The 26,925-nt window shown below is 56.2% G+C and overlaps 1 protein-coding gene across 1 annotated transcript; it reads left to right on the top strand.

The window, feature by feature from the left end:
• The first annotated feature begins 453 nt into the window (after positions 1–453).
• Positions 454–26,925, top strand: TMEM72 (transmembrane protein 72). Its single transcript, XM_008149104.3, has 5 exons — positions 454–523; positions 19,868–19,934; positions 24,194–24,265; positions 24,961–25,100; positions 26,441–26,925. Exons 1-5 carry the CDS (start codon positions 454–456, stop codon positions 26,923–26,925), a joined length of 834 nt encoding a protein of 277 aa, XP_008147326.1.

Below are 26,925 nucleotides of genomic sequence, written 5' to 3'. Positions count from 1 at the left end.
CCGCCTCTCCAGACCCGCGGCCTGAGGCCTAGGTGGGACTGTCTCTGAGCTGCCAGGACGCAAGAGCCCAGGCTGGCTCCTTGGCGGGCTCCCTCCTCCCAGCCAGAAGCAGTTGATTGCCAGCCCCAGGCTGCCTGCCTCCAGCCCAGCCCTAATCGGCCTGATCTCAGGCTGCCGGGGCCATGGCACTGCTGAAAGCAGAGGGGACATTTCTCCCAGGTAATGATTAAGCTGAGGGCCTGGCAAAGGCGCAGGCAGCCGGCAGGAAGGTGAGTCCTATTCACACCTCGACCAGGCTGCAGTGGCTGGGACTGGTTTGGGACAGCAGGGCCCCAGGGCACGAGGGCCCCAAGCTGGCAGCCACAGCCTCCCTGGACACGGGACGTCTGAGAGCATCTCGGGCCAGAGCCTCTGCTGCCCGCCCTGCTGGGCCGCTGCCCTTGCCCCAGCACCATGAAGCTGCAGGTGTTCTGGACGGGGCTGGAATACACCTGCCGGCTCCTGGGCATCACCACGGCTGCAGGTAGGACCCCACCTCCCTGCTGTAGTCCTCTGCGTGCTGGCAGAGCAGATGGGCTGGCCCAACGGTGGAAGCCAGCTGGCTGGGGATGGGCAGAGGCATCTGACCACATCTGCCCTTCACTTCCCTCCCCAAGACCCCCAGGAACAGTGCTCTGCAGGGCACAGCGGGTGCAGTGGGGTCAGCTGGGGACTGGGAACCCAGGGCCTTGGGACCCCTCAGCCTCCTCATCTTGGAGGGTCGGCCCCACCTCCTGCGGGGCTGCTGCGAGGGGGCGGCGGCTGAAGGTGAAGGTGTAAAGGCTGATGCCTGGCTGTAGAGTTAGCAGAGCACAGCTGGCTTTATTCATACCACAGCCCCCGTCGTGGGGAGAGAATTCCCAGCTGAGCTGGAGGGCTGGTCATGGAGACCTCGGGCCTCCTTGATGCTCTGCAGGGTTCGAGGGAAGTGGTTCCTGGGCTGGCTCCTCTCCCTCACCTGCCTAATCCCAGGGCTGTTTGACTTGCCTGGAGGACAGATGGAGCAGAACCAGTAGGACCACGGCCCTGAGTGCTGCCTTCTCACTTTCCTAGGGCAAACCCTACCCCAGCCCAGGCCCCCCACAGGGCCAGGATCTGTGTTGGGGAGGTGAGCATCAGTGTTCTGAGCTCTGAGCACTGGGCCTCACTGTCCCTGGGGACAAGGAGGAGATGCCCACAGCTCATCGAGTCCTTCTCCATCACTGGACCAAATCATGTGCATGGATCTCGGTGAATGGGAAATGTCCCCCAGCTCAGGCTCAAACAGTGCTGCTTCCAGCCTCGGCCCACCTGCACCGTGTGACCTTGGAGAGCCATCGGGCCCTCTGGGACCGAGCTTTCTGGTCTGTGCAATGGAGATAACCGGCCCTGCTGGCCAGGTTTTTGAAGGATCAGCAATACATGAACTGATCAGATAGCTGGACTGGGGATAAAGCCTCTTGGGAGAAGCCATGACATACTTCTGAGCTCAGGGGACCCTCACTGGTGGACTGGCCAGTGGGGTCTGCAGTATGGAGGCCCTGAGTTAACACAGAACCCGCCGCTTGAGATGACCTAATCCCACATCTGAGCTCAAATAGGGGCAGTAACCTTACCCAAGGTCAAATTGCAGGTCAGAGGGACAGCCGGCCTGGAGCCCTGGCCCCTCGGCTTTTGAAAAGGTGAGGACTCTTGCCAAAGAGCTCTCTGCCTTACAGGGTAGGAAGCCCGCCCCGCAGGCACCAGGAAGGTCTGGACCTGCTCTGCGGAGACCCGAGTAGATGAGCTGGTGGGGAGCCAGCTCCAGACGCTGTCAGAACACCTGTCCCTGCACTCTGGGGCTGACTGCCCACCCAGGGCGGGGCAGGGAGCCCTAAATAGGTTTCCATGTCTGGGTTCAAGGTCTGGTCTACAACTGTTGATCTAGACTCCGCCTGCCTCCTCTAAGCCCGGTTCCCTAGAGCGGAAGCACTCCCCTTTCCGCTCGCAGGTGTCACCGCGACGATCCCGCCACGCCCTGCCCGAGCCCGGCCCGCCTCCGGTCAGGAATCTGTTTTGATCTGTATCTACCCTAATGGGTTAGCTAAAGACCGTTCAAATCCGACTTACCTCAGCCAGAGAAAGGGCTGCAGCCGTCCCGCACACCACTGCTCCCCTTGGCCACATCCCTCACCTCCGCACGGAGGGCGCTGCTAACGCTGAGGGCAGGCCTCCCGCTTGGTTTTGAAAAGGATCCAGGCTGAAAGTGGGCCACGGACTGCCTTTTACTGGCCAGGCTTTTCAGTTGTCTTGTTGGGGCTTTCTAACGTGCAGGAGACCGGGAAGCTAGAGAGAGGGCTTCGTCTCTTGGGGGTATCTCCAGTTTCCTTGCAGGATCGGGGAACTCCTGGCCTGTTTCCAGTGTATCAGGTTTGCAAATTCTTTATTCCCTTCGGCCTCCTTTTTGGTGGAATTCCTGTTGAGAAGTCCAGGCCTCATGTACAGGGGCACCGCTGCTGGAGCGGAAATAAGGCTTGAGAGAGAGAGGCTGTCAGTTTGCAGAAACTTCGGGGAGACCCTGGCCCCACTGTGGGGAGGAGTGTGGTTCCCCAGAAGCTGGGGAAAGCTTGTGACCCAAGGCCATCCAGACAGTCACCTGCAGGGACCAGGCAGCACCTACCAACTGGCCTGGCCCCTGGACCTCCTTCCCCTCTGCAGACAGGACCCGTGACTGGCAGAGGCTCCGAAGGCACAGGCCCCAGGGGTCTCCCCCGATGGCACGGCCCAGCAGCTTGGCCACCGCGTGCCCTGCACAGCTGCACAGGGGCTGGCCGAGCTCACCCTCCCTCTTCACCCAGGCCTCAGTGGATGAAGCTTCATTAGACACCCAGTGGTCCCCGGGCCATGCTACCCCACCCCATGGCCAGCCCCAACCACAGACTGGGCGCAGACAGAGCCCTACTACACCAAACAGGAGACAGGCCATGGGCAGACTGCGCCCAGCCAGACGTGTTTTGAAAATTAGAAAATTCTCTTCCTTTGAATCAATCGTAAGGTTTCCAGGTCAGCACAAACCCACGCCTCCCCACTAGTCTCACACTTAGCTGGCTGCACGCATTTGCGTGACCTCCCTGACGGGGAAGGTGGTGTGTGTGTTGTGTGTGTGTCCATGTGTGACCTCTCGGTGCCGGTTATGGACATGTGGCCTCAGCAGCCACCCAGGGAAGCACACCAACGGGACCTGCACACAGGCTGGGAGCCCTCGCACTCCCTGTGCAGATGCCCACGTCTGCCTGCTGCCCCAGAGCCGGCCCGCTGGGGGTGCCTGAGAGGAGAGCCCCAGGGCCCTTACCGTGTGGAGTTCTCACTGCAGACCAACCGTCAGGAGGGCGCCGGGAGAGGGGTGGTAACTGCGATGGGAGCACCGCAGCCCAGGCCGTTCCGCCCCCACAAAGTGAGAACTGAGCCTGGGCGTGGGCTGGGCCCCATTCTTGCTCTGGGGAGGAGGGATTGGTTTCCCTGTGAACTTTGCAATCCTCCCCTCCCCCCTTTCCCCACACCTCCAAGGGTGACTCCCATGAATTTCCTCACCACTCCTGAGCCCTGCCCCAACCCTGCCAGATGGATGGGAGAGTTCCCCGTGCCGGGTAGATGTTGCACCTTGAGGGTCCCAGACTTGAGTGGAGTGTGGAGGAAAGAGGGGAGACTAATTCCCCTAGGCCCTGGTCACTGGGGAAAGCCCTCTTCCGGCAGCCACGTCCTTGCCTATGAGTCTCCCCAAAAGAGGAGCTGCCAAGAAAATGTCTCTGAGCCCTTTGGTGAGGCCGCCTAACACTCCTCAGAGCAAAGGGCTCGGGCCTGAGGCTCCTGGCTGCCAGCACTCAAGGGCAGGTTTCCTCTTCCAGCCTCGGCTCTGGGAGTCAGAGCTGGCAATGGGCATTACTATGTGAGTCTTTGCTGTGAGCCGGACTCTGCTGCATGTTTTAAATGCGGTGCCTTGTTTTATCCTCATAACTACCCTTTGGAGCACCGTCATGCTCATCCTCCTCCTCATTCTGCGCAGGGGGAAACTGAGGCCTAGTGCAAGAGAGCCGTTTGCTCCAGTCCTCACAGCCAGAAAGCAGGGCGGCAAGATGTGAATGGGCGGTGGTCCACTCCCGAGGCCCCACTCTTAGTCAGCGTGCCCTGCACCTCAGTCTTTCCATATCGTGGGTGTCCCAGGATGCAGGATGCAAAACACACAGAGGGTACCAAGGAGGCCTGACTAAAGCCACCATCTTCTACCTGGCGCCCCCACCCCAGTCAGCCCTGTCAGGCAGGTGGGTCATGGGAGTGTGGACAGTTACCGTGGCGTATAGTCAGGAACGACCAACACTTCCGACACGTAAAGACACTGATATCTGACACGGCCGCTCATGCCCTCTGGATGGGTACCTGCTTTGACCCCTCTCGGACCCGCTCCTGGGCCTCAGCCAGATCTGCCCAGCTTTCCAGAAGGGACTGTCACAGCGGGCCCTTCCACGGACGGCCCAGCCTGCATGACGACAACGTGCTATAAAGTCATCATCTCGCTGACGCCCCGCCTGCGTCCGTGACGGCCAACCCGGGATCGCTTAGGGGTTTGTTTTATTCTAGGGTTTGACCCATTAACCTCTCCTCCACACCAAGGGCAGAGCCCGACTTTCAGCAGCGCACTCCTGCCACTCTCCATTTGAAATGGTGACTTATTAATGTAGACGAGGACGCAAGAAGCACTTAAACCCAGATGTTCTCATTATTTTTTAAAGGGCACCGCAAATGCACAGTTTGACCTCAGCCCTTTTCAAAGCCTTCAGAAACAAACTAATGCTTCTGAGGCAGCCATCCCGGGCTCTCCATGCTAATTTCCACCCTTCTGAAACCTTATCCCCGCGACCACTTCCTGCCACAGAAGGAAGCTTCCTGCACCCCAACACATCCACAGGTGGGTTTGTTAACCACATTGTTTTCAGATCCTCCAAGCGGATGTTGGCTGGTTTTTTCCCAATCTGATTGTTTCAACAAGTAAATGAAATTTCCCCACCTCTGCTCCACCTGAAAATAATGTGATTTGGCTCAAGCATTTCTTTCCTTATTTCATTATCCTTGTGCCCTTTTTCTTAGATTTAGAACAAGAAACCTAGAACTCCACTTAAGATGCATTTACTCAGCAAACATTTGCAGAACTCCCACCCTGTGCCATGGAGACACACGTATGAGAATGGCACGACCTCCCTCTAGAGAAGCATATGGTGACCGAGGAGACACGCTAGAAAGCGCATGTCCTGGCCCCAAGCACTGCAGCCCAGGGTTTGGGAGGGTGAAGCATGTCCTTCTCTACCACTGACTAGGTGTGCGCCTCCAGGCATGTTACCAAGCACATTAACGGCGGTGGAAGGAGACTTGAACACATGATACAACATGCAGATAATGTATTATAGAATTGTATACCTGAAGCCTGTATAATTTTTATTAACCAATGTCACCCCAACAAATTCAACTTAAAAAATCAGTTTTCTCATCTATGAAATGGGGATAACAAATGCATCTACCCTTTGGGGTTGTGAGCATTCGATGAAACAATGACTAAACCAGGGAAATGCCTGGCACATGGATTCTCACGCAGTGCTGGTTAACAGTGCTGGTTAATTTCAGAGGCATTTGCAGAACACAGGGGCTGTGCAGCATGAGTGATGGGCTCTTCCTGCAGTATGGGAAAAAGGGAGATCAGAGGAAAAGAACAAGGCAACATATGACCCTTGAAGCTGGAGAGGGAGAAAGGGGCTAGACTTTGAGAGATCTTACACTGAGTAACATTTTCCTTCACATTTTGAGCTTGGGTTATTAAGATCAGCCCACAAGAACTTGGTTATTTCACATATATATATTAATTGATTTTTAGAGAGAGAGGAAGGGAGAGGAGGATGGAGAGAGAAACATCAATGTGAGAGCTCAACATCAATCAGCTGCCTCCTGCAGCCCCTCCCCTCCCCTGGGGATGGAGCCTGCAACCTGACATGTGCCCCAACTGAGAGTCAAACCAGCAACCTCTTGGTGCACGGGAGGATGCCTACCCAACTGAGCCACACTGGCAGTGCTTGGTTATTTTTTATTATTATTAAATTTATTGGGATGACATTGGGTAGGTTCCAAGTGTACAATTCTATGATATATCACCTGTATATTGCACTGTGTGCCCACTACCCAAAGTCAAGTTTCCATCACTATACACTCGATCCCCTCATGGTAATCCAACCAGAAGGAAGATGGTAGCCTTATTTTCTTTTTCATAGGATGGCAGTTCTTTTAAGCTTGTCCTTAGTCTATGCAACCATCTGAATAGGGGTTATTATCAGAAAGAAACGTAGTCATACATAAGTGGCTGATGCTGGTACGAAGGAGCTCTCTTAGGGCTTCCCCCTGAGCCTTCCTAGCTTTCCATGGGCCAGGTAATGGTCAGAGAAAGAAACATGGCATGTGTGGCAGGGGCAGAAAACACCTGGAGGCATCACCATTGTTTTCTGGCACCTGGAAAGCTGCCATGTGGAAGAATGATCAGATGTGTTCTCTTTAAATGCAAGATACAATAAGAATCTAATCTCTTGGACAAATACCTTGACATGAAGTCAAGACCTAGAAGAAATTTTCCCCCATGGGTTCTTACAAGGGATATGCCGCTCTGTGCTGGAGGCCAGAGCCTCAATAGTATCTGTGAATCCTGCAAGAGTCCTCCATGTGAACAACGTCATCACCAGAAACTGGTGTAGCAGCCCAGGTGGCTTCACAGGTGAATTCTACAGCATTAAAGGAAGAAATAGTCACATTCTGCACAACCCTTCCAGAAATTTGAAAAGATGGGAATACGTCTCAACTCATTTTATAAAACTAGTATTACTTGAATACTAGACAAAGACGTCTCAAGAAAGCTACAGATTAACATCCCCCATCAACACAGATGTAAAAATTCTTAACCACATTTTAGCAAATCAAATAAAAATATGTAAAAATGATAGCATCAAACTATGAAATACTATAGGATAGATCTGACAAAAATTTATACATTGGAAACTAAAAAATATTGCTGAGGGACAGTAAAGAAGACCTAAGAATATGAGAGATATGTTTTGTTCATGGGTGGGAAGACTCAGCATCATTAAGATGTCAGTTCTCCCTAAAATTGTTCTATAGACTAACTGCAATCCCAGCCAAAATCCTAGCAGGTTTGGTGTGTGTGTGTGTGTGTGTGTGTGTGTGTGTGTTTGTGCGCGTGTGTGTTTCCTAAGAGTAGATAGCCTGTTTCTAAAATTTACCTGGAAATGCAAAGGTCCTAATATAACCAAAGCAACTTTGTACACAAAGAGCAAAATGAGAAATTTAACACTACCTGATCTTAAGACTTATAAAGCTACAGAAATCAAGACAGTACAGGTTTGACACAAAGAAGACAAATTGATTAAGGGAACACAATAGCATTCAGAAATAGAACTAGCTATATATGTACAACAGAATTTTGACTTAAGTATGAACATAATTTAGTGTAGAAAGAATAACTTTTAACTTTTTAACTCACTAACAATTGAATATTCATTAATTTTTTAAAAATTGTCTATATTTTGTACCATATACCAAAAAAAAAAAAGACTCAAAATGGATTATGAACCTAAATGTAAAACCTACAACTATGAAATTCCTAGAAAATAGGTTAAACTTCAGTAATGGATTAGGCAGAGATTTCTTAGATACAATACCAAATTTCAAACCATAGAACAAATTAATAAATTGCACACCATCAAAATTTAACACTTTACTCTTCAAAATATAATTTTAAAACAAATTAACAAAGAGATGTGATAGCAAAAAGCACATGAAAAAATGTTCTATATCATTAGTCACTAGGGAAATGCACACCAAAACTACCATGAGGTACGACTACCTGCCTTTAGGATGGCTGAAAGACTCACCATGCCACGTGCTGAAGTGTTGGCAAGGATATGGAACTCTCAAACACCACTGGCGGAGATGTAAAATGGTACACTCACTTTGGAAATGGTTTGGCAGTTTCTTAAAAATGACCCACTCCTAGGTACTTACCCAAGGAACAGGAAAGCATATGTTCATGAAAATGTTGTACATGAGTGTTCATAGCATCTTTTTTGTAGTAGCCAAAACTAGAAACAATCCAAGTCCCCAGCAACAGATGGATTCTATCCATACTACTCAGCAACAGAAGAGGGCATGCTGCCCTGGCAGGTGTGGCTCAGCTGGGCATCGTCCCAGGCACCAAAAGGTTGCTGTTTGGATTTTGGTCAGGGCACATTCCTCGGTTGTGGGCTTGGTCCCCTGTACTGGGTGTGCAGGAGGTAGCCAACCGCTGTTTCACTCTCTCCCTCTCCCTTCCACTCTCTCTAAAAATTAATTAAAATATTTTTTTAAAAAAAGAAAAAGCACATGCTACAACATGGATGAATCTCAATAATCATCCTGAATGAAAGTAAACAGATGAAAAAGAGTACCATTTAAATACATTTTTAGAAAATGAAAACTAATCTCTAGTAACAGAACATAGATTAGTGGTTGTTGAGAGTGGATGGATGGGTAGGATGGTAGGTTTACAAGGATATGAGGAGAGATATATTCATTATCTTGATTGTAGTGATGGTTTCTGGGTATATACACATGTCAATACTTATCAAACTGAACATTCTAAATAAGTGCAGTTGTAATATATCAATTATCCTATATAATAAAGAGGTGATATGCAAATTGACCATCACGACCTTGCACAAGATGGCCACCCCCATGTGATCACAAGATGGCCACCACAAGATGGCCAGCAGGGGAGGGGCTACCAGGCCAGCAGGGGAGGGCAGTTAGGGGTGACCAGGCTGACAGGGGAGGGCAGTTGGGGGTGATTGGGCCAGCAGGGGAGGACAGTTGGGGGCAATCAGGCCAGCATGGAAGCAGTTAGGCATCGATCAGGTTGGCAGGGGAGTGGTTAGGGAGTGATCAGGCTGGCAGGCAGAAGCGGTGAGGGGCAATCAGGCAGGCAGGCAGGCAAGCGGTTGGAAGCCAGCAGTCCCGGATTGTGAGAGGGATGTGAGATGTCCCAGATTGGAGAGGGTGCAGGCTGGGCTGAGGGACACCCCCCTCCAGTGCACAAATTTTGTGCACCGGGCCTCTAGTACTTCAATAAAACTGTTTCTAAAAGTGGATGTGCCGGTTATCTATTGCCAAAATAATGCTGTGTAACATCCACAAACCCTCAGTGGGATAGAGCAACAAGCTTTTGTTATTCACACATCTGGGCAAGCAGGCTGGGCAGCCCTGCTAGTCTCTCTGGGTGTGCTTCCCTTGCTGGGGCTGTTGACCTGTCTAGACTGGCAGTGGCTGGGGTGAAATGGGCCACTCTGCTCTCTGTGTCCCTGCTGCTCCAGCAGGCTGGCTCTGGCATGCGCAGGAGAGAACATGCAAGTGTACGAGCCCATTTCACGCCTGTGCTTGCATGGTGCCCAAAGCAGGCCACGTTGCTGAGTCCAGATGCAAGGGTCGGGGAAACAGACTTCACGGCAAAGTCACTTGGCAAAGTGTGGATGCCGAGAGGGGTGAAGGTGGGGGCATCACAGCAATCCGCACACGGGCTTTGCACAGGCAAAATCGGCCCCTTGGCTGGTCAGCTCCAATCTGTGGCTCATGTTTGAAGAATCCAGCAGAGCATGAGTGGACTCCTGCCTTGGGGCATTCTACCTAAACAGACTTGTGAGAGTGATTGGGTACTGAGTGCCACGCTGTGCTCTAAAAGCTCTTCTAACTGAATATCGGAAACTTTCTCCTGTAAAACCTTGGCCTTTCATCACATGCCTCTGAACCCTGGCTCGTAGGTGTCCGCTGAACAGCTCTCCGTACCCAGGTCAATGTCCCTGTCGTGTTAGAATCTGCCAGAACTTCTCCTGAAGCCTGCAACCACTACCTTCTGTCTCAGCGGCTTCTTAGCAACTAGTTCCAATACCCCCACGTTCTTAGCAGTAGTGGAAAGCTGGCTTTCACCTCTGCAACCAGCTGTGCCCTCTTCTGACCCGAAGCCCGCTCCAGCCATCGACATCAACCCAGCGCATCCGCTCCTAAGGGGTCTTTACAGGCCGAAGACCAGCAGGAGACAGCCCCTCCCTGAGGAAGAGGAGCCGTCACTAAGACGTGGGAGTTACAAGGCTGCCCTCGGCAGCAGCAACAACGACATTCTCATGCAGCTACCCGGGCAGCCCGGGCCCAGATCGCTGCCTGGCATGGAAAGCTGGTTAGTGCCCTGGAACGTGTGAGTCAATGGTTAGAGCGTCGGCTCGTGGACTGAAGGGTCCTGGGTTTGATTCCAGTCAAGGGCCTGGTTTGCAGGCTCGATCTCCAGCCCTGGTTGCGGTGTGCGTGAGAGGCAACCAAATCGGTGTGTCTCTCTCGCATCACTGTTTCTCTCTCTGTGTCTATCCCCCTCCCTTCCACTCTCTCTAAAAATGAATGGAAAAAATATCCTCGGATAAGGATTACCAAAAAAGGAAGAAAGAGAGGAAGGAAGGAAGGAAGGAAGGAAGGAAGGAAGGAAGGAAGGAAGGAAGGAAGGAAGGAAGGGAAAGAAAGAAAGAAAGAAAGAAAGAAAGAAAGAAAGAAAGAAAGAAAGAAAGAAAGAAAGAAAGAAAGAAAGAAAGAAAGAAAGAAAGGAAGGAAGGAAGAAAGAAAAGAAAAGGCAATTAGTGTGGCCTCCAGTGACGGCTGTGAAGTGTCCTGTGTTGCCACCAGGGCACTGCACCAAACGCAAGACAGGCGTCAGAACTCAACCCAGCAACGGAGTCAGAACAGACAAGCCATCTTCAGCCGCGAGGTCCGTCCTGAGGCAAAGGCAACACAAGGCTAAAGCCGGGGAGCTGGGCCCTGGGCAGCCAGCTCCACACGCAGGCCCCATCCTCACACACACTGGCCCACACAGAGCGTGTTCCAAACGAGATGTGTGGTGGATGGGGCTTTGGACCACTTATGTCCTAGCCGGGCCTGCAGAAGGAAGCTGGGACCAGAAAGTCAATGAGCAGCATCGGGCACAGCGAAGGGCTCTTAGTCCTGTAGTGTGTGCACTGATGGAGGGAGGGTGGAAGCAAGCCCTCTTCTCCCCGAGAGCACTAACGGGAACACCGCCTCTCCTAACAATACCCTGGCCATCGGCTACATTTGCAGAGCGTCCATCATGCTAAGGCCGAACTCTCACAGCCAATGCGCACGTTTTACTCTCGTCGTTTTCCAGAAGAGGAAGCAGGTGAGAGAGGATGACTTGTTGGAGGAGCCGGATCCGCCTTCCTGAGGCGCCTCCCTCCTGTCCACAGCAGCTCAGCACCTCCTACCTCTGCCCCCACACTCTGGAGCCGAGCGCCAGGATGCCCGCAAGGTGCTGAGAAGGTGTCCACGGCCCCAGCTGCACCGCAGCCTCGGCGTCCAGAGTCTGACCACTGCTGAGCCGGCGTACGCAGCGCAGGAAGACAGCGCAGAAGAACACTCCGTGGGGGGGTGGACCCAGCCCGGACAGGAGGGACAGAGGCTAGAGGCCAAGGTGGGATGCAGTGGGGTGCGGGGGCTTGAGGAGGAAGAGCTGGCTCCAGCTGGCACCGCCAGGGGGCCTCGCTGGGGACTGTGCAGGGCAGTGGGACGGAGGGGTGGCAATTGTCTCTGTTGGACTGGGATGAGGGATAACAGGATCCTGAGGGACAGATAACAGGGAGGGATAGAAGGACGGGCCCTAAACAGATCTGTGAAAGCACCCCGCCCACCGACAGCGGGCAGAACCGTGCAGCCGCATCAAGGCAGTTCAGGGGGCAAATCTTTCTTACGTGAAGCCTCGTTCTGGGGTGAGCATGGCACTTGTCTCCTGTCTGCATGTCACACTGTCAGCTCTCCTGACTTCGGGACAAGGCCTCAGGGTCACTGATGAAAGTCGCCCATTTTATTCTGAACTGGAGTCCCATGGGTGAGTTTCAGACATCCCAGCCAGGACAGAGTGCAACCTCCATGAGTAGCCAGAAGCCCACACACCATGGGCCATGTACAGCGCTGGACGCCAGGGCTTGCGGCCAACCTGGGAGTGAATGCCTCCTTCCATTTAGAATTTAAATGTGTGCCCAGATGCCTGGTTCGGCTCACCCTAGTCCCGGCTCCGCTGGATAACTTCCCTGTTGTCCAGACAGCCCTGCCTGCAGCTGAAAACCGGAAAGTTCCTCAGTCCACGCCACGAAGCGAGGACTGCGCCGTCCTCATTCCCATGGGTCCTGAGGCCTCTTAGCGAGCAGGTGCCCCCTGCAGTCTGGGCAGACGGACACTCGGGAGGCAGGTCGGCCAATCTTCTCACACCCATTCCACTCTTCACCCCCAATTTAAGGCTACACTCGATGTCCAATTTCTGGCTTCTGAAGTGTCTAGTTTTGAAGACTAGTCCCTGCAAAGCACTTAGGAAGCTCCAGGCCCTCAGTGAGAACAGTTTTGGGGTGCTATATCTGTGTCACGGGGAACAGTGGTGCCTCACAAGGAGAGCTTGTCCCCAGCACGGGTCAGCAAGCACACCCAGCCTGGGGTGGCTGTCCAGGGGGCACTGGGCGTAGGTCACAAACTCCCTTGTAGCAGGAGATCTCACTTTTGCTTTCCTCACTTTTTCAACTGAGCGTCTCTGCGAAACGGAGCTGCGGGGGGGGGAGGGGGGGGATCCTCCAGGAAAGCCTCAGGCGTGAGACCACCAGAGGACTCCACGGCCCCAATGCAGGCCGGACACCCGCCTGTTGCTGGGAGGCTGCACCCTGAGGCTGTGCACACATTTGGGCGGGGGACCGATGCTGTGGGATGTGGGAGCCTGGAGGGGGGAGCCCCGGTGAGAGGTGCAGAGGCCACGGGGCTGGGGATGTCACTGCTGAGAGTCAGAGCCCACAGGCCGGCACGGAACCTCGGGCCCACTCCCAGGTAGTCAGAGGACAGGATTCGCTGCGTTTCCGGTTATCTGCGGCTACATCTAAAGCCACTCAAATCTTAGCCGCTTAAGACTACAACTTCTCTTAAGCTCAAACGTTGTGGCTAAGGAACGCAGGCAGGGCACCGCAAGGATGGCATCTCTCCACGATGCGGGGCCTGGGAGGGTGCTGGGATGGCCACGTGTCCTGACTGCGAGCTCGGGTCAGCGGTTCTCCTCCACTTGGACCTTCTGGGGTTGGATGCCCAAGAACTTCACTCCCATGTCTCCTGCCCTACTCAAACCAGCTGGGGCTCTCTCTCTCTCTCTCTCTCTCTCTCTCTCTCTCTCTCTCTCTCTCTCTCTCTCTCCATGGTTATCTTGGGGCTCTTCAGGAGCGTCAGACTTCCACATAGCGGGTAGCTTCTCCCAGAACAAGCATTTTAGGAAGTCTCAGTAGAAGAAGCTCTTTGAGAATTAGCCATACAAGTCCCCAAACTTTACTTGTACAGCCTTCCTTCCATCGGACAGACCACACCCAGCGGGAGGGGTTACACTACACCTCTCAGTGGGAAGAGCTGCGAAGTTTGTTCCCAGCTCCCATCTAACATCTGCTGTAACGAAGCACCCCATCTTACATCGTTACAGTCAGGGTATCTCCTCTCGGAACAGACTAAGTTTGTGGGGGGCAACTGTCTGTCATAGATCCAGCAATAATCTCTCCAGCTCTCTGGATGCGTTCCTGCTGGGTCAGCAGGGGTGTCCTCCCAGGAGATCACTCCTGGCTCACTGACCTGAGAGATGGTACCCGGCCCAGCCCCGAGAGGCCTGGAGACCTTCGGGGAGATGGCGTTAGGGAATGGAGCAAGTCCTCGCAGAAGCAGTGCTCCCAGGGCACTTGGCTGCACCCAGACTGCCCATGGCAGGGTTTTCCCAGACCATGGGCACAGCTCTCTCAGCCGGCGTGGCTCCCTAGAGGGTGGTTCGAGGTGAAAGAGGGTGAGGGTGTGGGCCCAGGAAGCCGAACTGCTGCTCCAGTGCGACCCTGCGAACCTGCTCAGCCTGGGAGCTGCACAGAGAGGCACCCAGAGACCAGGCCCCGCCCCTGACCTGTGCACAGAGTCTCGGTGTCACAGATCCAAGCCCTGAACTCGGCTGCTCCGTCCGCCTGGCCTCACCTGGCCTGTCCCCTCCGCAGGGACTTCCTGTCTCCTCTGCCTTCTTCCTGCTCCTCGGGCTGTGGCTTATCCCCACCTTCGGCGTCCCTGTTTCCTGCTGGGGCTGTCTGCCCAGGCTGGGGCACGCATTTGCTTTGCACCCTGTACTTTACCCGGACCTGGCTCAGAGGATGTGCTGTGAGCAGGGTGTGGACTCGCCACAGGGACCCTGGGCCTTGATCAACCAGAGCAACCCTTGGTGGCTGGGGCAACAGCCTGGTGGTGAGTTTCAGGCTGGGACCACTGGTGACACTCAGCAGAGAGCTCTGCCCAGGCTGCAGGCCCTTTGCAACATGCCCAGGGTGAGGGGTGAGGGGTAAGGGGTGAGGGGGTGGTCACCACCCTGACCCACAGCTTGGGCACCAGCTGGTCGCTGAGGCAGTGCAGGGGCAGGTTCCTGCCTCTTTATGATGAAGACATTGCAAAAACGTATGCTCAGCTGGACGGGGAGATGCAATGGCCCACTGCCCGTGGTGACAAGGTCTCATTCACTTGACACCCCCATGCTTGTGAAGGGCCCCAGGAAACATCCTCCCCACCTGCACGCTCTCTCTAGAGTCCTTCCCCGACCTCTGCCAGCAGGGACCGCAGAACCCTGCGAGGCGGTCTGATCCCGTCGCCCTCTGCTCATCATGGCCGGCGTGCTGGGCCAAGGTGCTCACCCCCGGGCGCTGGTTGGGATTTTTTCATAACAACAGGGGCTGGCAGTCCCCACCTTGAGGAATGTTGTGCACAGTAGCAGGATGTGTGCAGGGGCTGCTTCAGTCTACAGCACGCGGTGGGACCTCCCTGTGGGGCAGCTGGGCTGGCACGCCCAGAGAGCTTCCAACCCCAATGTCCTGTGGTCACCTGTGACCACCTCACACCGCTGCTTCCTCCACCCAGAAAAGGGCCATCATGCGACAGCAGGGCATGTACTTCTCCCCTGCCCCCTCGCCCGGGTGTCTGGCCTGCAGACAGGTGAACAGTCACCCATGCACAGCGTTAGGAGCCATGACCAGAGCTTGCTCCAAGCCAGACCCACAAAGAAACTGGAGGCTGGCGGTGTGCTGGGGGAGGGGAGGCCAGGAGCACCCGGAGCAGGTCCTGGACCTCCACCACCACCTCTCTTCCGCCAGGCAGTCTTAGCCAGTATCACCAAAGCCTCCTACCCTCTGCCTGAGGGCAGGGAGCTTTCTGAGATGCCAATCTGAACACATCACTCAGCTGCTCCCAGCACCCGAGTGCCCCCATCTCCTGCCCACCCTGTGGAGCTTGCTATTTAAAGAGCCACAGTCTGGCCTCAGCCCACAGGCACTGCCCATGCCCCGCCCGTGCCCCGGCTCCAGAGGAAATCACTTGCTGTTACACTTGCAGGGCGCTGCCCCTCCGCTTGCTCAGGTCCGTCTCCTGCCTGCCTGCCAGTCCTTCTTGGTTCAACACCTTCAGGAATGGCCCTTCTCTCTCTGGCTCTCTGAGCACTTAGGTGAGCCTCTCTCACAGAAGGGGTCATGGTACTTTTTCAGTCTGTACAAACCACGTGTCTCCCCCTGGACCAATCATGCCCCGGAGAGGAGCACATGCCTGACTCCAGCCCACCGCTGGGCTTCACCCCAACACACCCCAACAGGAAAACCCAGAAGAGGAGATAGAAGCGCAGTCTAGGAAGAGCTTCCAGGGGACCAAGGAGTTAGCCAAGTAGCTCTAGGGCAGAAACGGGATCATGGGTCGAGGCCACAGGCAGAGACGGATGCAGGGGACACAGGAAGGACTTGATGTTGTCTCGGCCCTGCATGGTCTGCCTCTGAGCACGGGAGCCCAGGACTGGGGTGATCAAGCAGAAAGCAGGTGACCCGTGGCCCCAGTGTCAAAGGACCTTTGGCTCCCTTAGGGATCCCCTGGCCTTAGAACCCACACTCCTCACTCTATCACCCTGTCCCCCTCCTCCAGCCAGAGGGCACCCCTGTGGCTGGGCTTGCAGAGCTTCTGGGTGGGGACCCCACCTCCCTGGATGGGGCTAGATGGAGGCTGGGAAAGCTGCCCCGGCCAAGTAGGGGGAGGAAGGAGCTCATGTGCACGGTCCCTGACCCCACCACGCACAGAGCCCTGCGTCTCAGCTTTGTCAATCTCCCCAAGCCCAGCAACAACTCTGAGGTGAAACTTATTCTCCCCTTTCAGAGGGAACTCAGCGCAGACAGTTAGTACACACCCACTTCACCCAAGTCTCGTGTACTCACTCCACCAAGGTCACATGTACCCACTCCACCAGGGTCTCATGTACCCACTCCACCAAGGTCTCATGTACTCACGCCACCAAGGTCACATGTACCCACTCCACCAAGGTCTCATGTACCCACTCCACCAAGGTCTGATGTACCCACTCCACCAAGGTCTGATGTACCCACTCCACCCAGGTCACGTGTACCCACGCCACCAAGGTCACATCACCTAGAACTGGGCGTCTAAGCCGGTTGCCACTTTGATTTTTAGATTGCAAACCCGTTCTGCCTCTGGTGCTTCTCCAATGCCCCTTTGACCACTGACCCTTTGTTTTAGTCAATAGGTATTAAAATAGCTCTCCTCGGGTCTAATGGTGCAAGGTAGGGAATCGGGCTGTTCCCAAGGCCCTCTCCTGCCATCTGCTGTCCATTTGCCACAAGCGCATGGAAATCTACAAAACTGATCAGAATGAAACCCCACCATAAAATGACAAGCTATTTCATTGAGCAACTGTGATGTGCTTGGGATCAATTAGCCTACTAAATCCTCATAATCATTATGTTCCAGAGGGACCATGAGGAAACTGAGGCTAGAGGGATGAGTGACTCAGCGATCAACTCACAAATGTGAGGCTGAAATGCAGGATCTGACCTAGGCAGCCGTGGCCGGTTGGTTTATTTGTGCTGCTTACACTCCCTGTACCTCAGTTTCCTCTCCTGGAAAATGAAGTTGGCATGCTACTTTCACATGGAACGTTGTGATCATTAAATCCTATCTAATAAAGAGGGAATATGCTAATTGACCATCATGCCCTCACAAAGATGGCGGCACCCACAGCCAATGAGGGAATATGTTAATTGACTGCCACACCCTCAAAGATGGCATCACCCACAGCCACAAGATGGCGGCACTCAGTCCCCTCAGCCCCGCTGGGGCAGCAGGCGTGCAGTTCCGCGCACCTGCCTCTGGAGTCCCCCAGTCCCCTCAGCCCCCCAGCCACCCAGGACTGACTTGAGGCACAGGCAAGCCTCAGATGTCAGCTGCCCAGCCACCCAGGGCTGACCCGAGGCACAAGCAAGCCTTGGATGGTAGCTGCCCAGTCAACACCTGAGGCACAGGCAAGCCTCGGATGGAGGCTGCCCAGCCACCCAGGGCCACCTGAAGCTCAGGTAACCAGGGCCAGCCGAGGCTTTCACTGCCGGCAGTGGCAGCAGCAGCAGAGGTGTGATGGGAACATCGCCTTCCCCTGATCGCAGGGTTGCCTCCCACCCCTGAGGGCTCCTGGACTGTGAAAGGGGGCAGGCCGGGCTGAGGGACCCCCAGCTCCCCGCTCCAGTGCATGAATTTTCATGCACTGGTCCTCTAGTTAGTTAATAAATGCTAAGTGCTGAGAACAGGGCAGGATACACAGTGAAAATTAAATAAATGAACATTTGCTTGTAACACACACATACCAAACACTAACATACACACATACCACACACTCCACAAACACACACCACACTCTAACACACACACATACCACACACACCACACATACCACATACAAACATACCACACACACCACACACACATACCACATACAAAACATACTAACGCATATACATATCACACACACCACACACATACCATAGTCTAACACTCACATACCACATGCACCACATACATGCATAACACATGCAATACACATATCACATACAACACACACTACACATACCACACTCTAACACACACATCACACACATACCACATACACACATACCACACACACCATACCCACACATACATAGCACATACAAAACATACCAGCACACATGCATATCACACACATACCATAGTCTAACAATCACATACCACACACCACATGCATGCACAACACATACAATACACATATCACATATACACACAACACACACACCAACACATCTGCATACCACACACAACACATGTGCACGCGCACATACACTGGTAGGCCGTGGAAAGCAGGAAACTGCTCACCACCTACAGCCAGAAACCTCCTGGTTTGCTCCTTCACATTCTGGCATATGTGTGTCCTGTGAGCACAACACCAGCCTCATTTTCCTCCCTGCAAAATGGGGCGTACAGAGCTCACTGTGTCACAGGGATGCTATGAGGAGTCGGGACATGTGTGACCATCGTGTGTAAACCAGTGAGTGCTCTGCAGGTGGTGCTGACACTCATCCCCAGCTCCTCACCTGGGCTGATCCTGCAGAGGACAGAGACGCTGTCCCTGCCGCTCTGGAGCACGGGGCTCCATCAGCGAGTCAACCTGGGAGGCTGGGTGCCTCCCCTCCCCTCCTAGGTCAAGGCACCCCCTCCCAGCTCCCTGCAGCACTTCCACCTCCCCCAGAAGTGAGGGTGGAGGTGCTGGCGGCCTAAGCGAGGGGCCCACACTGCATTTCAGGAGGCAGCCCTTCTGCCCAGACAAAGGGCTGGGGCCACCCAGGGGCGGAAGCGTACACAGCATCTCCGCCCGGCACGAGGGGAGGCCTCAGGCCCAGGGAAGCAGCCTGCCCGTGCGCAGCAGACATGAGGCATTCAGCCCATGTTGACAACCCAAACTGCCGTCTTTGAGTTTCAGAAGAGGGAGAGGACAGGGTGGCAAACACCACAGTGGAAACACCGGGGTATGTCACCTGAGCCCAGAGAGACATGCAGGTGCAAGGAGTATGGTCAATTAGGCCCAGAAAGAGGTCTGACCCGGGGCCACCGCGGTCCTGCAGGCCTGGGACATCTGCGTGCGCCTGTGACCTGTTTCCATCAGCGAGTGGATGGGGTCAGAGCGCGGCTGGGGCAGTGAAGCTGTTAGAGCAGGGAGTCCAGGAGGAGATGACGGTGAGCCAGAGAGTCTGCAAAGGAGGCTCCAAGGCACAGTGCACGCTGGGAAAGGGAGGTTAAGTGTTCGAGTACCAACTGCCACGAAAGGGCAAGAGGGAGACGGGCTGAGCGGCATCTGTGTCAGGGCTTGATGGGCCCTGGGGCCAGAGCCGTGAGTGTGAGGCAGCTGCCAAACCAGCAAGTGAAACGGACCATGGGACAGCAAGAGCAGGCGGGTCCCCCGGCCACGCCCAGACGCCCAGACACAGCACCCCGGCACGGGCCTGCGGGCGGCCAGGGCCCTTGGAGCCGGGACACGTGCAGGACAGCGGCAGCAGAGCGGAGGTGTCCTGGCGTCGTGGCTGTCCCTGGGGCACTCGGGTGGGAGGCGTCTGTGCTCTGGGGAGACTGCACTGAACACCTCTGGGGCTCTGCCTGGAGCCACCCTGGTTTCCGAGATGAGTCAGCAGGCTCCTGCTCTCTCCATCCTCCCAGCCGCCCGTCTCTGTGCCGCATGGGAAGAGCCTCCCGGCTCTCAGTCCCAGGGACAGGCTGGCTCCTGGCCACGGCGCCCACTCAGCGCAGGGCTGTGGCGGGAGCACCTGGGCCACTGTCCCCTCCTCTTCCCTCTCAGTGCTGATCGGCGTGGGCACCGAGACCTTCCTCCAGGGGCACTTCAAGAGCCTGGCGTTCTACCTGCTGTGAGTATGCACTGCTCTCCCGAGCATGTTCTGCTTTCTCCTCAGGTAACGCAGAGCAGCCTGACCTCTCCTGCTACGTCCATCCTGTCCCAGAGGAGGAAGGGCTAGAGGGTGCCTTAGAGCATCCTCTGCTTTGGAAAGGGCTGTAATCAAACCATCCCATAAACCAAGCAATCATCCTCCCATCCACGCCCCCCCACTCAGCCACCCACCCACCCTCTCAGCCATCCAGCCATCCACCCACCCACTCAGCCATCCATCCATCCACCCACCCACCCAGCCATCCATCCACCCACCCACTCAGCCATCCACCCACCCACCCAGCCATCCATCCACCCACCCACCCAGCCATCCACCCATCCACCCACCCAGCCATCCATTCATCCACCCACCCATCCATCCACCCACCCTCCCAGCCATCCACCCACCCACCCACCAATTCATCCTCCCATCCACGCCCCCACCCACTCATCCATCCACCCACCCACCCACCCATCCAGCCATCCACCCCCCCACCCACCCCCACCACCATCCATCCACCCATCCACCCACCCACCCACTTCTCATCCACCCACCCATCCATCATCTACCATCCATATTCATCCGTCTATTCACATGGCTGCCTATCCGCCCATCCATGCCCCACCCACTCAGCCATCCACCCACCCACTCAGCCATCCATCCATCCACCCACCCACCCAGCCATCCACCCATCCACCCACCCTCCCAGCCATCCATTCATCCACCCACTCAGCCAGCCAACCATCCATCCACCCACCCATCCAGCCAGCCATCCATCCACCCACCCACCCAGCCAGCCACCCATCCACCCACCCACCCAGCCGGATCCATTCATCCACCCACCCACCCACCATCCACCATCCACATTCATCCATCCGTCTATTCACATGGCCACCTATCCGCCCATCCATCTCTTCCAGAGTTTCTTAGGGAGCACACATTAACCGAGCTCTTGTGTTAGAGAGAGGGGGATCTCAGAGGACCATAAGCTTGCACCATCTTCCTGCCAAGCCGTTAAAGGATTTCTGTACACTGTGTCCTTTAGCTCAGACAGCCCTGGCGAAGCGACCAGTGTCCTGGTTTTGCAGAGGAGAAATTCAGTGTGAGTGAGCAGCTCAGCCACATCACCAAGCCACTGAGCAGCCTCTGTCCTTTCTTCTCTGCCCGCTGTCTCTGCAAGTGCCCCTGGCAGGGGGAGAGCACTGTGCAGGGAGTCCCCGAGGGGGAGGAAGCCTGGCACCCCTGCAACTCTGACCACCAGCTCTCGGCAGCCCCTCCCGAGGGGAGCCCCGCATGCCTGTGGGGTCAGCAGGATGCCTCCTCTGCCCCCACTCTCCCCTCCACGTCCACACTCAGCACATGGCCTCGTCGGCACCCTAAGGAGCGCCCCCTGCCTCAGACAAGCTCTCCAGTGTGCTATGGGGTGGGCAAAGGTGGGTCCATCCACCATCTCCCAGCCAGGCCCCGACCCCACAGGGCATGTCCACACTGCCACAGTGTCAGCCGCCTGGACACACGGTTCCCTTTGGCGACTTTCATGGCTGCCACAGCCTCCAGGCCACGCTCTCTGCCATCCCTGACCTCCACCTTATTTCTAGTCACTCAGTTTACCCCCCAAGCGGCTCTTCCCACACTCACCCACCTCCCCTCTGAGCCTTGGCTCGTCCTGTCAGGTACCCAGGGTGCCTTTCCACCCACTTCACCTGAGTCCCAGGTTCCTTCCTGGCATCTGGCCCTGAGCCCCCTGCCCATGCCGGACCCCCACCGGCTGGGAGTGACCTCCTGCTCCGAAGGTCCCCCGGGTCTTACTGAGTGTCCCAGCCACTGTGCACGGTCTCCCTGGCAGGCCTGGCTTCCTCCTCTCTGTGGCTGCCTAGTTCACCCACAGACATTACTTTGGGTAGGAACTGGGGTCGACAAACTGCGGCTCGCGAGCCACATGCGGCTCTTTGGCCTCTTTAGTGTGGCTCTTCCACAAAATACCATGGCCTGAGCGAGTCTATTTTGAAGAAGTGGTGTTAGAAGAAGTTTAATTTTAAAAATTTGGCTCTCAAAAGAAATTTCAATCGTTGTACTATTGATATTTGGTTCTGTTGACTAATGAGTTTGCCGACCATTGCTCTAGCAGATCCCGTCCGTGGCCAGTTCATGCTGCCTGTGGCCTGCCCAGCCCTGCCTCTTCCTGGCTGCTCTGCCTGTCTTAAGGGGATGCTGTGCCCACCTGGTCACCCTGTAGACCAGTCCTAGAAGGAGTTCTTTTGAGCCTCGCGTCCCCCGCCCCTCACCTCGAACTCGTTGATGTTCCCCACCCATGCCCTGCTCTCCTCCCCGAGGGAGTAGCACCCAGCCCACCCTGCCCATCCGTCCTGCACTGTGCCCACTGGTTCTTCAGGGGCCACCCAAATGTCCCGCCTCCCTCTTTGCACCCTTCCTTCCTCCCATCCTCTCCCACACACACGCAATCTCCCCCACACAGATCTTGAGCTCCTGCCACTGTGGTCCCTCACACTCAGCACATTCATCGAGTGCAGCGCACACCTGGCCCGTGAATCTCTGCCATCTCTGTGTCCTCAGACCAAGCAGGGCCATGGTCAAGGGCAGGCACTGACAGGAACTGACCTGACATTGGCGGTCCCTTGTTCTTTCCACTTCCCCTCGCTCTACTTGCTTCCTCGCCCATCTTCCTCCTTCCCACGAGGCCTCTCACTGCCGCCCCCACTCTCACCCACAACAGCGGCCGCACCGCCGACGGAAGGGCATTGCCACTTAAACGCTGAGGAGGAAGAGTTTGGGAGACACTGGGAGAAAGTAGACGTTAGGTATTAGATGGTCACAGTGAGAGAGAGAGAGCAATGATAGTGACTAATACATACCAGAGTGGGCAAAGATAGGTTTACAGTTGGGAGTATGCAAAACACAGCTTATTCTTCTGTTATTATTTATTAATTTGTATTTTTCCACATGCACAACTGTAAACCTACTTTTGCCCTCCCTGTATATGTATAATGAGCACTACGTGCCGTGTACATTCCAAGCGCTTTACAAATAACAACTCATTAGTCCTTGTAACAATTTATTGTTGGAGCACAATACTTACTCTCAGTTTACAGCTGAGAAAACTGAGGCTCAGAGAGGTCAAGCCTCTTGCCTATGGTCACACAGCTGATCAGGAGCAAGGCCCAGGACCCCAAGGAAACCCTGACCCCGAGCTCCCTGCCCTGTAAGGCAGCATCTCCTCTCACTCATCCATTCCCTCCAATGCAAGTCCATGGAACACTTAACACTAAGCCTTTCCCAGAGTGGGCCGGGCTGCATGGAAGAATTAGAGGCCACCAGACAGACAGGGGGAGAAAGGAGGAGTCCTTGCAAGAGGGGATGGCCTGTGCAAAGGCCCTGTGGCACCTGGCAGCTTCCCGTGTAGTCAGAGAAACGTGGAAGGGCTTTCAAAGGTGTGCTAAGGAAGTTCAATCCTATTGGCCAGTGAGACTCTCCAATAAGAAATGTGAGTCCCATTCCCAAAGATCGTGATGCCTGGCCCAGGGACGATGATTTTACATATTCCCAGGAAATTCTGACTGGAGGGTCTCCGGACCACAACTGGAGCAAGAGGAGGATTTAAAGAATTCTAGACTGGGAAGAGTATGATCAGATTCAGGTGTCAGATCCTTGGGGCAGCTGGTGTGACCATGTGGAGGGAGGAGCAGGTACCGGCGGTGAGGGCCAGGCAGTTGGGGAGACCAAGAGGGGGAAGTGGTGCAGGTGTCTGTGGGCAAGGCCCAAACTCAGGCTCTCCGGGTGAGGCCAGAGAGAACGGGACGGAGTCTGAGATGATTTCAGGACACAATCAGCCCGTCCTGGTGACCGTTTGCATGATGAGAAAAGCGGGAGAAGAAAAGGGCTCAGGAATGGGTCCAGCTTTAAGCCTCTCAGTCGGGCAGTGGGTGTCCGTCCTGGTGACAGTAGGGAGAACATCTGCCAGTGTCCGCTCAGGGGTGGCCCTCCTGCTGGCCTGCAGCTCCCTCCTCACCCATCTGTGGGCCCAGGCCCCAACCCCTCCACCACCACAACCCAACCTCGTGCAGGCCCTGGCATCAAGACCCGCCTGGGGGACGCTGGCTGGGTGACAGGATAGGTTGAGAAGCTTCTGGTCAGGAGGCCAAGGTGCAGCGAGAAGATGACCCGCAGGAAGGGGAAGGGAGAGCGGAGGAGGCCCAGCCCCCTCACCTGTCTCCACGCAGGTTCACAGGAGCCGCCGTCGCCGTGTGCGAAGGGGCCTACTTTGTGGCTCAGCTGCTGGCCATCTGCTTCCAGTGAGTAGCTCCCACTGCCAAGGGATCCTTGCAACTTCTGGGGCCGGTGAGGGAGGAGCCCTAGGCTCAAAGGGCCATTTTACCAGTTCTGGAAGGCTCCACCCCAACTAGGACCTGGGCACAAAAGAATGACCACCAGGGGGAACCAAAGAGCCATGGCAGTGGGTGTGGAAGAGGCCATGTCTGGGCCAACACACCATCCTTCAGTCCCGCTGCTCCCGAGCCAGCCTGGCTGGATGACACGTGCAGATCCCTGCTCCAAGTCAGTGCAGAGGGGAAGGAGCTGGGCCTAAGGGCAAGGCTTTTCTCCTTTGAACCTGGCGGCAGCAGCCCTGATGGAATCAGGCGGGTGTGACTCTGCGTGCCTGTCAAGAAGCCCCTCTGGGCCCGTCATCGTACACCCAGGCAAGACCCTAAGCAGCCAGGCCCCTTGTGCAGGGCATGATCCGCACAACCGCCCGCCCGTGTCCCACACTGCACGCCTGCTCCGCTTTGCTGTGGGCCCCAGTGGGCCCCTGAGGCTCCTGCTCACTTTCTCCTGCCTTTGCAGGGCCTCTGGGGGCAAGGGGCACAGCAAGACCCCTAACTGAGGACTCCCACCCGGGGTGTCTGTAGAGAACATGGCCTCAGCACAGCCTCCCACAGCCTCGTGAGTTGCTGCCTGCTCCCTGCTCATCCGGACTCCTTCCTCCCAGGTGTCAGCCAGGGTCCCTGGCCGCCAGAGCAAGGGAGAAGGCCCGCTGGCTGGGCTGCTTCCAGAAGTTCCTGGCCTACCTGCTGCTGTCCGTGGCCTGCTTCCTCCACCCCGTGCTGGTCTGGCACGTGACCATCCCAGGTAGGACTCCAGGGCGAGTGGAGGCAGGCCGCCGCTCAGGGAGGCTCTGAGCTCGAGGGCTGGGTCCTCCTCACTCAGCCTGCGGTGACGTGGCTGCAGGGCCCCGAGCCACCGCTCTCTGGCTCAGGCTGTGGGGATGAGGACCTGTCAGACCCTCCACGCTGCTTCAGCGGCAGGCATGTGCCGGAAGTGCATCTTCCGTGTAGGTGTACAGAGGCTGCACCCCAAAGGACTTGCCTTTCTGCCGACGCCTGTGTGTGGACTGAGCTTTCAGAGGGTGACGGTCATTTCTCCGCCCAGACCCATCCCGTCTCCCAGTGTCCTGACAGCGCCACACTCTCGGCCTGAGGCGGGAGCACGGCAGGAAGGGACCGAAGACCTCACAAGCCGCAGCACATCCTTCTCCTCAGGCCCTGAGCCAGCGGCTCCTGGCCGGGAGGCAGGATCTGTGCTCCCACCTCCCGGGTTCTGCTCGTGGCTTTTCTGCTAACACCCTCCTCATGGCCCACCTAAAATCCAGAAAGCAAACCGCGCAGGGAGACAGGACTGAAGGCAGAGCCTCCTTTCCTTCCTGCAGTCCCTGTCTCAGCCCCAGGGCCAACCCTCCCCTCCCACCCCACCCCCACCCACCCTCCGACCCCGTGGACGACTGAGCAGGAGACAGCCCTGCAGTGCTAGAGCAAGCCATGGCCTCCCTCCCCGGGAAAGCGAGGGAGGCCCAGGAGGCTCTGGCCCCGGAGGCAGGCCTGGGTCCCCTCTTCCTCTGCACAGGGCAGGAGCCCCAGCAGGGAAGCCAGAGCAGCAGGTCCCAGCTGGGGCCGGAGGGTCCTCTGCCTGGAGGCCTTGGGAGGGGCCAGGAAGGGGCGATGCATGCTGGCCCTACTCAAGGATGTCTGCACTTGCTTCTGTTCCCTGGGGAGGCTACAGTGAAGGCGGCCCCCTGCTTCTGGGATGGGAAGTCCCAGCAGGTGGGGCCTGGTATCCAACATAGACCCCAGACCCATTGGCGGGGTCACAGGTCCAGATCCAATAGCCGTAGTGAGGAGAGGCTGAGTGCGGGGATGGAGGCTGTTCTGGCAGCACCAGTGGGGCTGTCACCAGGAAGGGAGCCTCGGGCACAGGGTCCCCCAGCTCACGGTCAGGGGCAGGGCCCTGGCATGGCATCAGGCTGCCCCGGGTCTGCTGTGGTGTGTGAGGAGGGAGTGAGGAGGGAGGGCTGGAGCAGCAGCCTGAGCGTGGCCACACAGGTGTGCGCCGTGGCCTTTGGGAACGGTGGGCTTGGCAGCCTCTGGCTCTTCTCCAGGACACTTCCAGCAGCCTGACGCCCAGCTCTCTCCCAGGCTCCATGCTCATCCTCACTGGCCTGGCCTACTTCCTGCTCAGCAAGCGGAAGAAGAGCAGAGCTGCGCCCGCGGGGCTGGCCGCCCAGGAGCAGTACACGGACCCCTCCAGCAGTGCCAGGAGCACCACCGGCTCCGGGGACACTGAGCAAACCTACACCTTCCACGGAGCCCTCAGGCAGGGGCCCGGCTCCCTCCTCACCCACATGAGGCGCATCCTGAAGGGGCCCAGGAAGCCCAGCGCCCCCCAGCGCCCCGAGGCCCTCACCGAGCTGACTCTGGAGCCAGCTGCCTCGCTGGCCACGAAGAAGCAGGTGCACTTTGAAGACAGTGTGGTCAGGATCATCCCCGCCCTCGCCGACGGCCTGGACAGCGAGGACAGCGAGCCGGAGCCGGAGGAAGCCAGCTCTGACACCACCCCCATCATCCCTCCCCCGCCGGCTCCACACTTCCTGTCTTCTCTCTCGGGCAGCAGCCTCTTCTGA

Source organism: Eptesicus fuscus, chromosome 17, assembly GCF_027574615.1.
Source record: "Eptesicus fuscus isolate TK198812 chromosome 17, DD_ASM_mEF_20220401, whole genome shotgun sequence".
Classification (NCBI taxonomy): Eukaryota; Metazoa; Chordata; class Mammalia; order Chiroptera; family Vespertilionidae; genus Eptesicus; species Eptesicus fuscus.
The sequence above is the reverse complement of the archived record's forward strand: the minus strand, read 5'-3'. Positions and strand labels throughout refer to the sequence as shown.